Source organism: Dromiciops gliroides, chromosome 3 (assembly GCF_019393635.1).
Source record: "Dromiciops gliroides isolate mDroGli1 chromosome 3, mDroGli1.pri, whole genome shotgun sequence".
Classification (NCBI taxonomy): Eukaryota; Metazoa; Chordata; class Mammalia; order Microbiotheria; family Microbiotheriidae; genus Dromiciops; species Dromiciops gliroides.
The window spans coordinates 595414794-595428187 of NC_057863.1; the positions used below are offsets into that span (position 1 = coordinate 595414794).

Consider the following 13394-nt stretch of genomic DNA (forward strand, 5'->3'; position numbering starts at 1 on the left):
ACATAAAAAAAAAAGAGAAGCTGCTGAAAAAAATGGAAATCTGGAGTTAGGGACCACCTAGAGTAACCTCATTACAGATCATTTCTGGCTTGAGCACATATGACAAGGGATATCGAAAGCTGGAACAGGCCGACAGAAAACAAGAACAGACAGACATGGGATTTGGAGAGGCAAGCTCCAAGGGAGATTGTGTGTGTGTGTGTGTGTGTGTGTGTGTGTGTGTGTGTGTGTGTGTGTGTGTGTGTGTTGGAGGAGGTGTTTTTCTTTAAAAAAATATCAACAGCAATTTAAAAAAACATTCACAACCAGTCAAAAGGACCACAGAGCTTTGGCTGTCCCAACAGAGTCCTTAACGCTGATGGCCAGCGCGTCATTTCAACCAAATGGCCCCTTCATGCTTTTCACTGGTGGATACTGCTGCTCCATGGGCATAGCAGCAAAGCAATCTGAAGGGTTACAGTGGCCGGCCTTTCCAGGCTGTCCGGTAGGGCCTGGGGGGCCAGGGATGCCAGGGATCCCCTGCTGACCCATGGGCCCAGTTGGGCCCAGCTTTCCATACCCTGGGGGTCCTTGGGGACCTAGATTGGGAAGATGAAGAGGAAGTTAGGAAACTCAGCCTTTCTCACCTAGTCAAGTGTCTCTCCTGCCTGATTCTCTGGAGAAAAATTGTGCTCGAGGGAAAAGGGCTGTGGACCAGCAGTCAGAAGAGCTGGTGCAAGCCCTGGGCCTGACGCTTCCTATGTATAAGGATGGGCAAGTCCCTTCTCCCTGAGCCTCTGACTCCCCACCTGTAAAATCAGGGCATGAGATCACCTACGCTACCTACTCCCCAGGGCTGTGCAGAGGGGAGCACTCCTCAGCTTATCCCTACAGAAAGGGAAGCTGCTCTTGTTAACTGTCACCATCCTCTTCCCCTTCCTCTGGGCTGTCTGGTGCTTTGTGCCTTCACCCTGGCCTCTGTATATTTATTTATCTCCTCCCTTAAGGGCAGAAATTGGCCATTGTTTTAATCTTCCTTAGTGCATGGTCTTATCCTTAGTAGATATTAAATTGAATCGACTCAACTAGTAAGTGAATAAAGATGAGGTAAAACAGAGTTTCATTATCCAAATGAGTCAGATAAGTGCCTAACATAGGACTCTGGGCACTGTGGATGCACCGTGAGTGGAGGTTGATGGATTGAGCCTTGACTGTGTGAAATTCTACTCAGGTGTGATTAAGGAAGCCATCTAGTGTGGGAGGAGATGAGTTCCCAGCCATTCCAGGGTCATTTCCCATCTTCCATCTCCCCCATCAGGTGCCGCTGATTCTTCTTACCTGGAGGACCAGGGAGACCGGTTTCTCCAGCAATGCCAATGCCAGTGTCTCCCTTTTCACCTTTGGTACCAGGCAAACCTAAAACAAAGGAAGTGAAAATAAGAAGACATATCTGGGCAGGAAAGTGTTACATGAGGCTGGCTGTGCTGGAAAAGCCTTATGTGCACATGCACACACGTGTGAATACACACATGCACATATGCATGCACACACACTCGTATGCACTTACACACATGCTCAAGCCATGGACAGGTATAAAGAATGCACCCACGGGGCCTCTCTGTAGCAACACTGCAATCAGAGAATTGAAAGAACAGAGATGTTGCAGGAGATGTGGCACAAAGCAGAAGGGGAAAGCATGACCAAATGCTAACAGCTTTTGCCAACGGGTTCAGGAACCGGGGACCGGCCTTGAGCATCTCAGAGGAGCTATTTGGTGTTCCAGGCAAAGCTACCTCTCATTCCTGGCAGGCCCTGTCGGCCTTCTCTGCCGATCTGTCCTGGAAGCCCAGGGGATCCTGGGGAGCCTGGGCGTCCTGGAGAGCCGTCCTTTCCTGGGGGCCCTGGCCTGCCCGGGGCTGCAGCCATCTCCACAGGGAACTGCATCCTGGACGTGTAGTAAGCCATCCTCTCTGCAAGAAAAGGCAAAGGCTCGTCATTGGCAGTCACCAGCCAAGCTGCCCTGGGGAGCCCTTCATCATCTTTGGTCGGGAACCCTGCAGGGGCATGGCAGACGGCTGTGGACCCGTGATCAATGCAAACTTCTTTAAAGAGGGAGCAGGAGAGGGAATAAGGGACGGGAGTTGGTTCAGCATTATTTGTTTTCCTCTTCAGCGGAATGAGATGCTCCCTAGGGTCCCTCCCAGATCTGACATTGTGTGTTCCCAAGGCCCTTCTGCTCTGTCGATCAGTCTCCTGGAGAATACTTTAGCCTGCTTCCTCCTCCACCTCCCCAGACCCCAGAATAAATGCAGCACAAGGGACTTTCATTTGGATGCTAAGAACATAAAAAGAAGTGATCATTCAACATTAGGCAAGCTGGCCGTGAGAGGTTGGGATGCTTCTCCTCCCTTCCCTGGAGAGGGTCAAGAAGAGGAGAGGAGAAGATGAGGCCTGCTTTCCCCACTGGCCATCCTGCTTACAAATGCTTCCACTCCTTTTGCTTTCAATAAGCTTTTATGTGAAGAAGCCCATCTCCAGGGAGGCAGCCGGGTAGAGTGGAAGAAGTGCTAGGTCTGGAGTCAGAGGGACCTGTTTGAGGCTTCCTCGCTGTGTGACCCTAAGCAGCTCTCTTGACTTTTCTGAGCCTCTTTGCTCAGTGGCAAAATGGGGATAACACAGACTCCATGCCTCACAGAGTTATGAAGAGGCAAGGCCTTTGTAGACCCTCGGGTACTGAAGAAATGGGGCTTGTTAATAACAGAGGAGGGGGCTCCTGGCTCGTAGTTATGTGGCTGAGAGACCTAGAGCACAACGGTATCCAAAGACCTGGAAATGAGTGTCAGTCACACCCAGGGCAATGGAGAAGTAGAGAGGTGCGTGGTGGGTGTGGACAGGCTGTGACATAGAACAGGGAGCTCTGAAGGAGAGTGGAGCAAAGATGTGATCAGGGGAGAGGCAGACCAAACAAAGAAAGTGGCCTGGCTCCACGATGAGGGCAGAGAATGATAGGGGAAATCAAGGAAGGCCCCCAGCACACTGGGCCGCCCCGGGGGCAAGCCGATGGGAAGGCATGGCTAGGAGTCCCAGAGGGTGAGCAGGCATGGGCTGGCTGTGACCTGCCTCCTTATCAGTGAGATCACATGGCCAGGAGGAGGAACTGAGCAGGGCCTTCTAACCAAGCCCACCCCCCCCTCAGAGGGGAGCACTGCACTAGGCCACAGTAGGGTGACTTGGGGAAAGGTGAAAGACACTCCCCTCTCCCGCCCTGGCCTGCCATAAAGGACCAGTTACCATCAAACATTTTGATGATCTCCTGTCTGATGAATCTCTTGATTTCATCATAATTCACCACGTCCGCCTGTGAGACAGAGAGAGAGAGAGAGAGCGAGAGAGAGCGAGTGAGAGAGAGCGAGAGAGAGAGAGAGAGAGAGAGAGAGAGAGAGAGAGAGAGAGAGAGAGAGAGAGAGCGCACGCTCACTACTTCAGGTTGCTTTTCATCAGAGTAGCTACTTTTATAATATTTGAGGGCAGAGCAGGGCAGCATTTCTCTGGGGATCCTGACTCCTCGACTCACTGTGAGCTTCTGGATCTTCTTTCTCTCAACAAAATCTGGAAGAGCTCATGGGATGCTTCCAATGCTACCTCCCACATCTTTCTGAGTGACCCCACCCTCTACGTGCCAACCCTCCTTGCTCCTTACCATTGTCCCAGGCAGTCCTGGCATCCCTGGGGACCCAGCAGGCCCTGGAGAACCCGGGTGGCCTCTCTCACCAGAAGGCCCTGGTGGCCCTATGGGGCCCATGGAGCCACTCTTGCCAGGTCCTCCCGGCATGCCAGCTCTCCCCTTCTCTCCAGGCTCGCCCTTCTGTCCTGCAGATCCAGGGTCACCCTACAGAGGAGAGGAAGCCATTTGTCAATCCTAAAGCTGAGGAATTCCTGTTCCCCTTCCAAGTCCAGGCCAACATGTGTGCTCCAAGTGGGACTCGGGTGGCTAGGGTCTTTCTCTTTTGCCTCTCGGTCTTCCTCAGGCCACGCTGCAGCTGCTAGCAATGGCAATGAACCGTGCTCCAGTCTGAATGCCCAGTGTTTTATACCCAGGGCTTCTGACACCTCAGCTCTCTTTGTCCAAACGTTGCCTGGTCTGTGGGTGCCAGGGATGGTGCCTCCCTCAGAACAGAGGCCACAATGGGTTTGGTCTCATCCACTTTGGCCTCCTTACCTTTGGACCAATGAGGCCATAAGGTCCTGGTTTTCCAGGAGGTCCCTGGAAGAAAGCAAAAGTCAAGGATCAATTTCTTGTTTTTTTGTTTTTGTTTTGTTTTGTTTTTTTGTGAGGCAATTGGGGTTAAGTGACTTGCCCAGGGTCACACAGCTAGTAAGTGTTAAGTGTCTGAGGATTCGAACTCAGGTACTCCTGAATCCAGGGCTGGTACTCTATCCACTGGGCCACCTAGCTGCCCCCTTTATAAAATTTTTTTCTTTTTCTTTTTCCAAGGATCAATTTCGAGGGAAACAAAGCAGGCCAACGAGGGAGAGGCATGGCAGCGACACAGTAAGTACTCTGAATACCCCAAGGCCACAGCAGACCACCTTCTGGTCAGTGGAGAAAGGAGAGGCCCTTCTCATCTCAGAGTCTGAAGGCCTTGAAGGGAGAAGGAAAGCTGAGTCTCAACTCAAGAAATGGTATCAGAGCAGGGGGTGGGGTTTGAGTATATATTGGCAGGGTTCTGGTGGTACATGGCACAGGAGAGGGAGGCTGAGCAAAAGACAAGAGGAGGAGAGAGGGGGCCAGCAAGAAGCATGCCCATTGGCCACGTGAAGCAACACACCTCCTTCATTATACAGTACCTCTTTGCCGGTCGCTCCATCGGATCCAGGCTCACCCTGATCGTGACAAGGGTAAACAGAGTCAGGAGCTGGGACAGAACCTTCCCGAGTCTGCCCAGCTCTGCAAGCAGCCCCATTCTCCTCCTGCCCTTCTACCTGCCCACAACCCTGGGGAAGAGCTTGGGGCCCTGTGGGCTTCCTAAGCCTGGGATGCAGACCTAATCACAAGATTATAAGGGTTTTTGGCCCTGCTAGGATGACTCAGGGAAGTAAAAAAACCCCTGTTTTTCTCCAAGAAGGGGCTGAAGCACACAACTGTACCCTCGAAGGAAGGAATAAGCACCTGACTTTGGCTCTCCTCCGCTCAGTTTGTTAGCAATGATTGAAGGTAAATCACATTAATCGTCATATTGTAATAAATAATCCCTTGTCAATTTCCCCCAGAGAGGGAGCATGGCATAGTAGACTCTGAGTCAGAAAGACTTGAGCTCAAATCCCATCTCTGAGACCTACTGGCTTTATGACCCTGGGAAGGTCATTTAACTTCTCATCATCCCAGGTGATTCTCTAAGGCAAAAGTTACCACCTCTTGATGGCAAAAGGAATTTCCTCCCTGAGAGTTAAATGCAATCGTTGGTCTGGACAAATATCCATCACCCCCACGACAACTCATATTTGTTCAGATTTCTATGGTTTTCCTTAGGGATGGGGACCCTGGGATTCTGTTGGCACAGGGAATACCTTCCTGGAAGAGGAAACACAGGCTAACTCCTTCTGTGACTCGTGTAGGCTTGGAGAGTGGCCTAGCTTGCTGAGTGCTTAAGTGGTCACATAGTCAGTACGTGGCCGGGGTGCGCCTGAAGCCAGGTAGCTTTCCTTTCTGCCTGCCCTAGAGGCCAGCTCTCCATCCCATCTGCTCCAGGGGTGACTTGGTCATGTATGATTACTAGGACCCTCGGCATCATGGATGGAGAGTTGGAGGCATCCTAGAAATGACCAAATCCAACCTCCTCCCTTTGGGGGAACTCCTGACTTTATTCTTTCAAAGCAAGTACCTAAATAATTCTAACTTTTTTTGGTTTTTATTTTTGTTGCAGTCCTTCAACATCACCTTTCCTTCTATGTACCTCCACCCTTCCCAGTGAGTTGTCCTTTGTAACAAAGAATAAAAGAGAGAAAAACATTTCAGCCAAACTAACCAAACATATGAACTGATTCTGACAGTACAGACATTCTAGTTTTATATATGGGAAAACAGAGGCTTAGAAAGATCCAAAGAATCCTAGGATTATAGGAGGACAGAGACCCCTTGATAGCAGAGATGATCAGCAGGTGGTCAGCTCTTGTTTAATGTTTATAGATTGCCCTAAACAAGGGGACAGATATAGTCTTCTGCCCTGGTTAGACCTCAGCTGATTATATAACTATGTCTGGTTCTCGATGCCCCATTTGAGAAAGGACAATGACAAACATGTTCAGAAGGGGGTGACCAGGAAGGCAAAGGGACTAGAAACCACGTCCTGGAAAGATCTGTTAATGACACTGGGGAGATGGGGTCTGGAGATCGGCTGGCAGATATCTGAAGGGGTGGGTATTTGCTCTGTTTGGCCCCAGAGAGCCAAGACAGGCACAGGAGAGGAAAGTTTTAGGGAGACAGATTTCAACTTGATCTAAGACAAAAGTTCCTAACCATTACATCTCTTCCTAAATGGAGTCATCTTGCTGCCTTGGGAGACCTTAAGTTTGGACAGTTGCCTATTTAGGGAGAGGGTTCCTGTTCGGTTGGGGAGTCTGTGGTTTGCTTGCCAAGGCAGGCTCCCCCCTGGCTCGGGGGCCATCGTGCTGTCAGCTCCCCAGACCCGTTCTGTGGTCCAGGTGGGATGTGGGATTGGATGTGCGGTCCGTTCCCTGACCATGGCAGCCGTAGGGCCTGCGGGGGAATGAGAGGAGGGCAGTGGTCCTCCGCCTTGGCTGGCCTCTGCCCCTGTGGGAAGACCTGCCCTTGGTGGACATGGCAAACTCCATGCCTCTTTACCAGCTGCTTCCCATGGCCGGAAGGGTCTCCCTTCTCACCTCGGCCTCCTGGCTTCCTTCAAACCCTGCCTTCTACAAGTGTCCTGTCCTGGTCCCTCACCCTGCCATGGCCAGTGCCTTCCTTCTGCCATGGCTTCCTATTTATAACATATGTCTCTTGTAAGTGCTCCTATTTACACATGTGCATTAGCACGGGAGCTCCCTGAGAGCAAGGCCTGGGTTTTCTGCCCTTCTCTGTATCGGTACCCCTTGGCACAGCACCGGGCACAGACTGGACATTTAATAAAGGCTTGTTGACAGAATCACTGATGTTTGGTGGTGCCTCTATCCCCTGCCCGGCTGACTCCAGGGCACCCAGCACAGACCCTGTTGTTTTCTGGGGCACTGCGTCCTAGCTCGCCAATTCCAAAGGTTCAGAGAACCGCTGCCGTCTTTCTGAGAGCTAAACTCCAAAAGAGCCCAGTGGCCTTGAGGCCAGGGAAAGATCACCATGCTGCGGCCCAGGGAGCTGCAGCATGGCGTCACGGTTTGCTGTCCTTAAAGGTTTTCCACAGTCGGCAACAACTGAACACATCAAGCGAATGATCCCTGTCCTACAGGATAATCCTGCAGGGCCCAGGAGCTGGTGCCCGCTGGCCTGGTAAAGCTCAGGGAGGATCGTGGCTGGCTTCATGGCCCAATGATAGCTCCAGTTTCTTACAGATTTTACAGTTTGGGGAGGCCTTTCCTAAGGACGACCCAACAGGGCAGGGAGCGCAGAACTTGGAAACTGAGGCACAGAGAAATGACTTGTGCGCCCTCATGTGGCTAAGACATGGCAGCCCTGGCTTCTTCCTTCCACCTCTGCCTCTAAATTTGTATTTTTGCTTTTCATATGATGTATGTAGACACAATCAGTTATCAGGTACAAGTCCTATCTGCCCGTGAGACATCCAGATCCCTGAGAGCAAGGGCCCTGTTCAGCTTCCCTTGTTCTTGTGATAACTGTTGGCAGGACTCTATGCAAAATGTCCTGGGTATTGTCCGAGAGACAGACTGGCCTCCCCCCCCCAGCCAGGTACTCACCGGGGGTCCAGGGTGCCCAGGAGAGCCAGGTTCACCTGGGAGACCTCCCAGACCCCTTTCTCCTGGAGCACCACGATCTCCTTTTAGTCCCTGGAAAAGAAGAGAAGGGGAAGAGGCAGAAGAGAGAGACAAAGAGAAGAAGGGAGAAAGAAATTCCATCAATAATTTAGACCGGCTACAAGACCCACCTCCACTCCTCCCACTCTGTAGTGAGTTGGTACAGAGATCCACACCCCTCTCCTTCATCTTCTCTCAGACAGTGTATGTGTGCATAAGTGTATGTGTGTGTGTGCGTGAATGTGATCGAGTGTGTATGTGCTGGGGAGCAGAGGTGTAGGAGAGGCTGACACCAGATGGTGTGGAATGGGGACAAAGGGTTTCTTCTGCCCTGCATTCACAGCTGAGCGAGGCAGGCCTACAGGGAGGGGAAATGAACAAGAGTAATTGGTACTTACGATTCCACTGATCCCAGCAGGCCCAGGCTGGCCGGGAGACCCAGGGGGACCCTAGGGTGAGAAGGAGACAGAATGAAGCACCAGCTGGGAAGGCTCACAGGAATGCTGCCTGGTCCAGCCATGGAGAGGAGGGCTCCGACAGTAATGAAAAAGATGCCTGATATTGCGGTAGCTTAAAAACCAAACATTCCTTCCCATTCCTCGGTCCTCACGGCCTTCCTGAGAAGCATGCTGGGTCAGAACTGGCCTTGGGCACTCACCTAGGCTGCGCTGCTGACTATCTCCATAGGCCTGTCCCTGCCATCTCACAGAAACCTGGGAGCTCACTTTGGTCCCGAAAGACTTCCCACACTGGAAGGACCTTTGGTCCCTCCAGTCAGCTGCTTCCTCCTAGAAGCTCTGATGTAAGGAGGCAGCCCAGGCTAACCAAGCACGCCTTCACCCCCTTCCTGGCGGTACCACTGAGGACTCGTGTCCACAGGGTGTTCACACTCTAGCCCTCAACTCTTTGCAGCTCCCTTTTATGGCTGTCTCTATCAGTGTGAGCTCCTCAATGGCAGCTGTATATATTTCTGTTTATATTTATACTCCCAGCACTTAGCACAGTGCTTGGCACATAGGAAATGCTCAATTAATGCTTTCTGACTTGACTTGACTCAACAGGAAGTCTGTCAACATTGGTCAAGAGACTTGGTCATGGGGCAGCTAGGTGGCTCAGTGGATAAAGCACTGGCCCTGGGTTCAGGAGGACTTGAGTTCAAACCTGGCATCAGACACTTGACACTAGCTGTGTGACTGTGGGCAAGTCACTTAACCCCCCTTGTCCCGCAAAAAAGCAAAAAAAAAAAAAAGAGAGAGACTTGGTCATGCCTGCTGGAGTGTTGGTTGCCAAGTTTGAATTATGGGGTTCAAGTGGGAGAGCCAAGCTCTTGAGAAGGAATCTGGGAGGTGGGGTATGAGAGGAGTCTCCACTTAGTCTCACACTCCTGATGTCCTTCCCACCCCTTGGCTGGAGGATTTGATCTTTTTGGACTTTTTATTGGTGTCCAACAGCATATATTTGTTTCATCTCTCATACTCAACTGTGAGCTTCCGGAGAGCAGGAACTGAACGTTATTCATCCATGTACTCCCTACCCACTCCCTGCACCAAACACAAGGCCTGATAAATAGCAGAAGTCAGTAAATGCCTGTGACCTCATCGATTTTTTTTTTTAGTTGTTTTTTTTGGTGAGAGAATTGTGCCCAGGGTCACACAGCTAGTAAGTGTCAAGTGTCTGAGGCCGGATTTGAACTCAGGTCCTCCTGAATCCAGGGCCGGTGCTTTATCCACTGTGCCACCTAGCTGCCCCACCCCATCAACATTAATACAAATTTCCTGAGTGCCCATCTTGTGGGTCCCTTCCCTTCTCTGCCAATGGGCCTAGAGAATAATGAGGAACCTCCTATCAGCCCCAGTCCCTCCACTCGTTTCCAGAATCATGGCTTCTCCAGCTCTGGGGAGGATGAAGAAGCGATGAAGCTCTTATAATGACCACTGACTGCCTCAGAATCATCAAACCTGGGGGCCCTGCCACAACTGTCCATGTGGCCATCATCTTGCTTTGTCTCTGCTTTCAGCTACTGACTCTCTCCCCTCCTCAAAGCTAGGGCTTCTCCCTGATAGCAGCAATGGTCAAATCTGGACTTACCGCATGGCCGGGTGGGCCGGGTCTTCCCTGGGGCCCCATGGGACCAGGCTCACCCTATAGGACACAGGAAAGGGAAGAAACAGAAAAGTTAATTGGTGACCACAGCTTTTTCTTCTACTAGCCTCTACAGCAAACCAGTGTGCACAGAAGACCAGGCAAATTCTGAGTAGACGCAAGGCTTCCAGAAACCAGTGATGCACCAGATGATATCACAAAAGAGGAGAGAGGGGACAAGGTTGGCCATCTCTATGCAGCTAGGTAAGCATATATGGCCACATCATACTGTCTTCCCCTATGGAAAAGGGTCACAGTGTGAAGTTAATACTCTAGACTTGGGTACATGTTCCATTGGCCCAGGGTCCCTACCTGAAGTGCCACGGATCACAAGATCTCCCTCAGGGGAGGTTTCACATGATAGGATTTTAGAACTAGAAGAAACTTTGGGGATCATTGATCAAACCTCCTCATTTTACAGATGAGAAGCTAAGGCCTAGAGAAAGAAAGAGACTTCGCCAAGATCTGAGAGGGAATTCGTGTTGATTCAGAATAGGAACTCGTGTTGATTCAGAATAGGAACTCGTGTCTCCTGACCCTTCAAATGCAATGTTCCTTCCACTCCCCTGTGCTTATACAGGGGAGCAGAGAGGAAGGGAGTCTTGCTTCTGATGTCTATGGATGAAGGGCACCAGCCCTGAGGAGTGTCAGGAAGAGACAGCAGCTGAGCCCAGAGGCCACTGGGAGCCTATAAGCAAAGGTCTCCGGGTCTGGGGAAATTGCCTCCTTGGAAGGTTAAACGTATTCAGTGCCTCCCGACAATATCAGCATTCAACAAGTCCCCATAACGGAGCCAGGCCTTACCTCAGCTCCCGGGCGTCCACTGCTGCCAGGAGGGCCTGGTTTACCACAGTCACCCTGGGAAAGAAAAGTGCAGCTGAGGCCCCCAGGCCTGTTTGTCATGGGCTCCCCTCAGAAGCCACATGTCACTGGCAATGGTCAGTCCCAGCCAGAGGTTGATGGCCACCTGCTCTGCTCCAGGAGGGAGCTCCTGTTGGCTCTGGCCAGTGAGGGAAGCAACAGGGAGCATGCCGGGTCTTAAGCTGCACTTGCTGGGGACAGGGGGGTGGGGAGATCTTCTAGAAGGCCTAAAGAGGGACAGCGGGCATCCTTGGGTTGGCTGGCGCCTCTGCCCAGTGTCAGGTTGCCATCCCTGGATGGTGTTGGGTTTTCAGGGAGAGCAAAAAGGGCCCCACTGGGAAAAGAGCCCCCGCTTCTCACCTTGGGTCCAGGGAGGCCTGGGTGTCCTGTTTTTCCCTTGAAGCCCTGGAAAAGAGAGAGGGGAGGAAGGGGGGGTGGAGATGATCTCAAATAAGATGAAGACCCTCTTGTGTCTACTCTTATATTAAAAAACAAACTCCAGATTGATGTCTTGTGGCTCTGAATGCAACAAGTGTGTGGAGCCCATGGACTCCATTCTTAGGAAATCTTTGGACAGAGGTCTCCAATCCTATCCTGGAGCCTCCTTCTGCAGGGCTTGGATCATTCTACCCGAGCAGCCTGATTTATCTCATAGGTCAACTTACCGGGAGTCCCATGAGCCCTGGGGGGCCAGGAGGGCCAGGATCCCCCTGAGGAAAGAGAACAAGAGCATCAGGACAGAGGTCTGGTTATCTCTTGTCCATGTTCCCTGGGGCCCAGGTCACCCACCCCATACTCCTGGGCAAAGGGGACATGGCCTGTTGGTGAGAGCCGTGGTGAATGGCCTGAGCCTAACTAGGAATCAGAGGGTTGGCTTTGCCCCCCTTAGTCCATCCAAATCGCTTCTCCCGGCAGGGCCCCAGCCTCCCCGTTTATGAAGGAGGCAGTCGGAGCAGATGAATGTTGAGGTCCCTCGCAGTCTGAAGGGCTTAGCCTTCCATCCCACTTCCTGCTTCTCTGATAGAAGTCCAGGAAAATGAGACGCGGGGAGATGGGGTTTGTTCCAGGCCTTTGAAGCTCCATGGCCTGATCTCATCCAGCTTCACTGCCCGGTTTCTTTGGTAACTCCGGCAGCCGCTCCTTTGGCTTTCTGTCCTGGTTTCTGTGAGCACCAACAGGCCTCAGAGGGACAGAACCTTCCAGGTGCCAGAGAGAACCCAAATCTCTTGGCAGGGAGATCACGAAAGAGACAAGGGCTCCGGAGTCTACGGCTTTGACAGAGGGAAGGGATTCTCAACTAGACGAAACCCCACGATCTTAGGGGTTTTCTAAGGCTTCAATGGGGGCTGCAATGAGGGAGGAACCCCTCCATCTACCTGGATCCCCCCCTCTTACCCTCACACCAGGCTTTCCATCCTTGCCGTCCAGTCCCTCAAGGCCAGCAGGACCCTAAAAAGTAGAGAGAAGTGGTGTTCCACGTACCTGGGACAGATGCCCCCTTCGTCCATGTATCCTGGGACAAGCGAGGCCCTTACCTGTATGCCAGGGGGTCCGGGAGGTCCTGGAGGGCCTGGCATGCCTGATGGTCCTCGAATTCCTTCACTTCCCTGCAAAACCAAGCCAGAGTCAATAGAGCCTTGGGGCGGGGGAGGGGGGGAGAGGGGCTGGCCCAGGAGCAGTGTGTGTGGTCTCTGACTTCTGGAAACCAGGGCTCTAGTTCCAGACAATGGGTAATAACTACTCACATTTCTATAGTATTTTACAGTTAACAGTCATCTTTTCTCAACACAATCCTGTGAGGAAGGTAGTGTAAATATATATATATATATATTTTTTTTTTGTGTAAATATTATTATCCTTATTTCATAGATGAGGAAACTAAGGACCAAAGATTTACCTACGTTTACACAGCTCGTGAGATAGAGAGCTGGGACTCCAGCTTACGTCTTCTGATGGCAGATCTGGCTCTCTTGCCAATGCTCTACCCTGCTTCCTTATGAACACTTGTGCCTCTCCTCCCATCCCCTGCCATCCCATAGGATGTGCCTCCCTCATGAGCATGTACAAACAGCTTCCAATGTGACCTTGGAAAAGTCAGTTTCCTTCCCTGGACCTCAATGCATCATCTGTAAAATTAGGGGTATGGATTAATGGTAATATCATTCAAAAGGTCAAGGGAGCAATGAGAATTGCTGTTCTGAACCTGATTCTGACCAATTGGGGGAACTAACTGGTTACTAAAGTAGAAATGATAAGAACCTGTTTGGGATGGGAGGGATCATCTGGGAATCAGTGATAGAAGAAAACAGAACATGGTTTTGCCTCATACCCTAGATTTGAGAAGAGTAGATTTTTAAAGGGTCCAAAGAAAGAATTGGTGGCATCTGGAGGCCTAAAAAGTCAGCAGAAGTTGGGCAGCCAGGTGGCAC

The 13394-nt window shown here is 51.4% G+C and overlaps 1 protein-coding gene across 1 annotated transcript in view; it reads right to left on the reverse strand.

Moving 5' to 3' along the window:
• Window positions 1-218: 218 nt before the first annotated feature.
• The window catches only part of COL16A1 (collagen type XVI alpha 1 chain), a 73174-nt gene continuing 59998 nt past the window's right edge, over window positions 219-13394 (reverse strand). The window contains exons 58-72 of the mRNA XM_043998026.1: window positions 12501-12572; window positions 12361-12414; window positions 11631-11675; window positions 11326-11370; window positions 10909-10962; window positions 10051-10104; window positions 8361-8411; window positions 7906-7995; window positions 4828-4863; window positions 4199-4243; window positions 3680-3868; window positions 3271-3337; window positions 1773-1949; window positions 1318-1395; window positions 219-578 (exon numbers count right to left, since the gene is read on the reverse strand). Coding sequence (XP_043853961.1) covers window positions 376-578; window positions 1318-1395; window positions 1773-1949; window positions 3271-3337; window positions 3680-3868; window positions 4199-4243; window positions 4828-4863; window positions 7906-7995; window positions 8361-8411; window positions 10051-10104; window positions 10909-10962; window positions 11326-11370; window positions 11631-11675; window positions 12361-12414; window positions 12501-12572 — 1260 coding nt within the window. The 3' untranslated portion in view covers window positions 219-375. The remainder of the gene's footprint in view (window positions 579-1317; window positions 1396-1772; window positions 1950-3270; window positions 3338-3679; window positions 3869-4198; window positions 4244-4827; window positions 4864-7905; window positions 7996-8360; window positions 8412-10050; window positions 10105-10908; window positions 10963-11325; window positions 11371-11630; window positions 11676-12360; window positions 12415-12500; window positions 12573-13394) is intronic.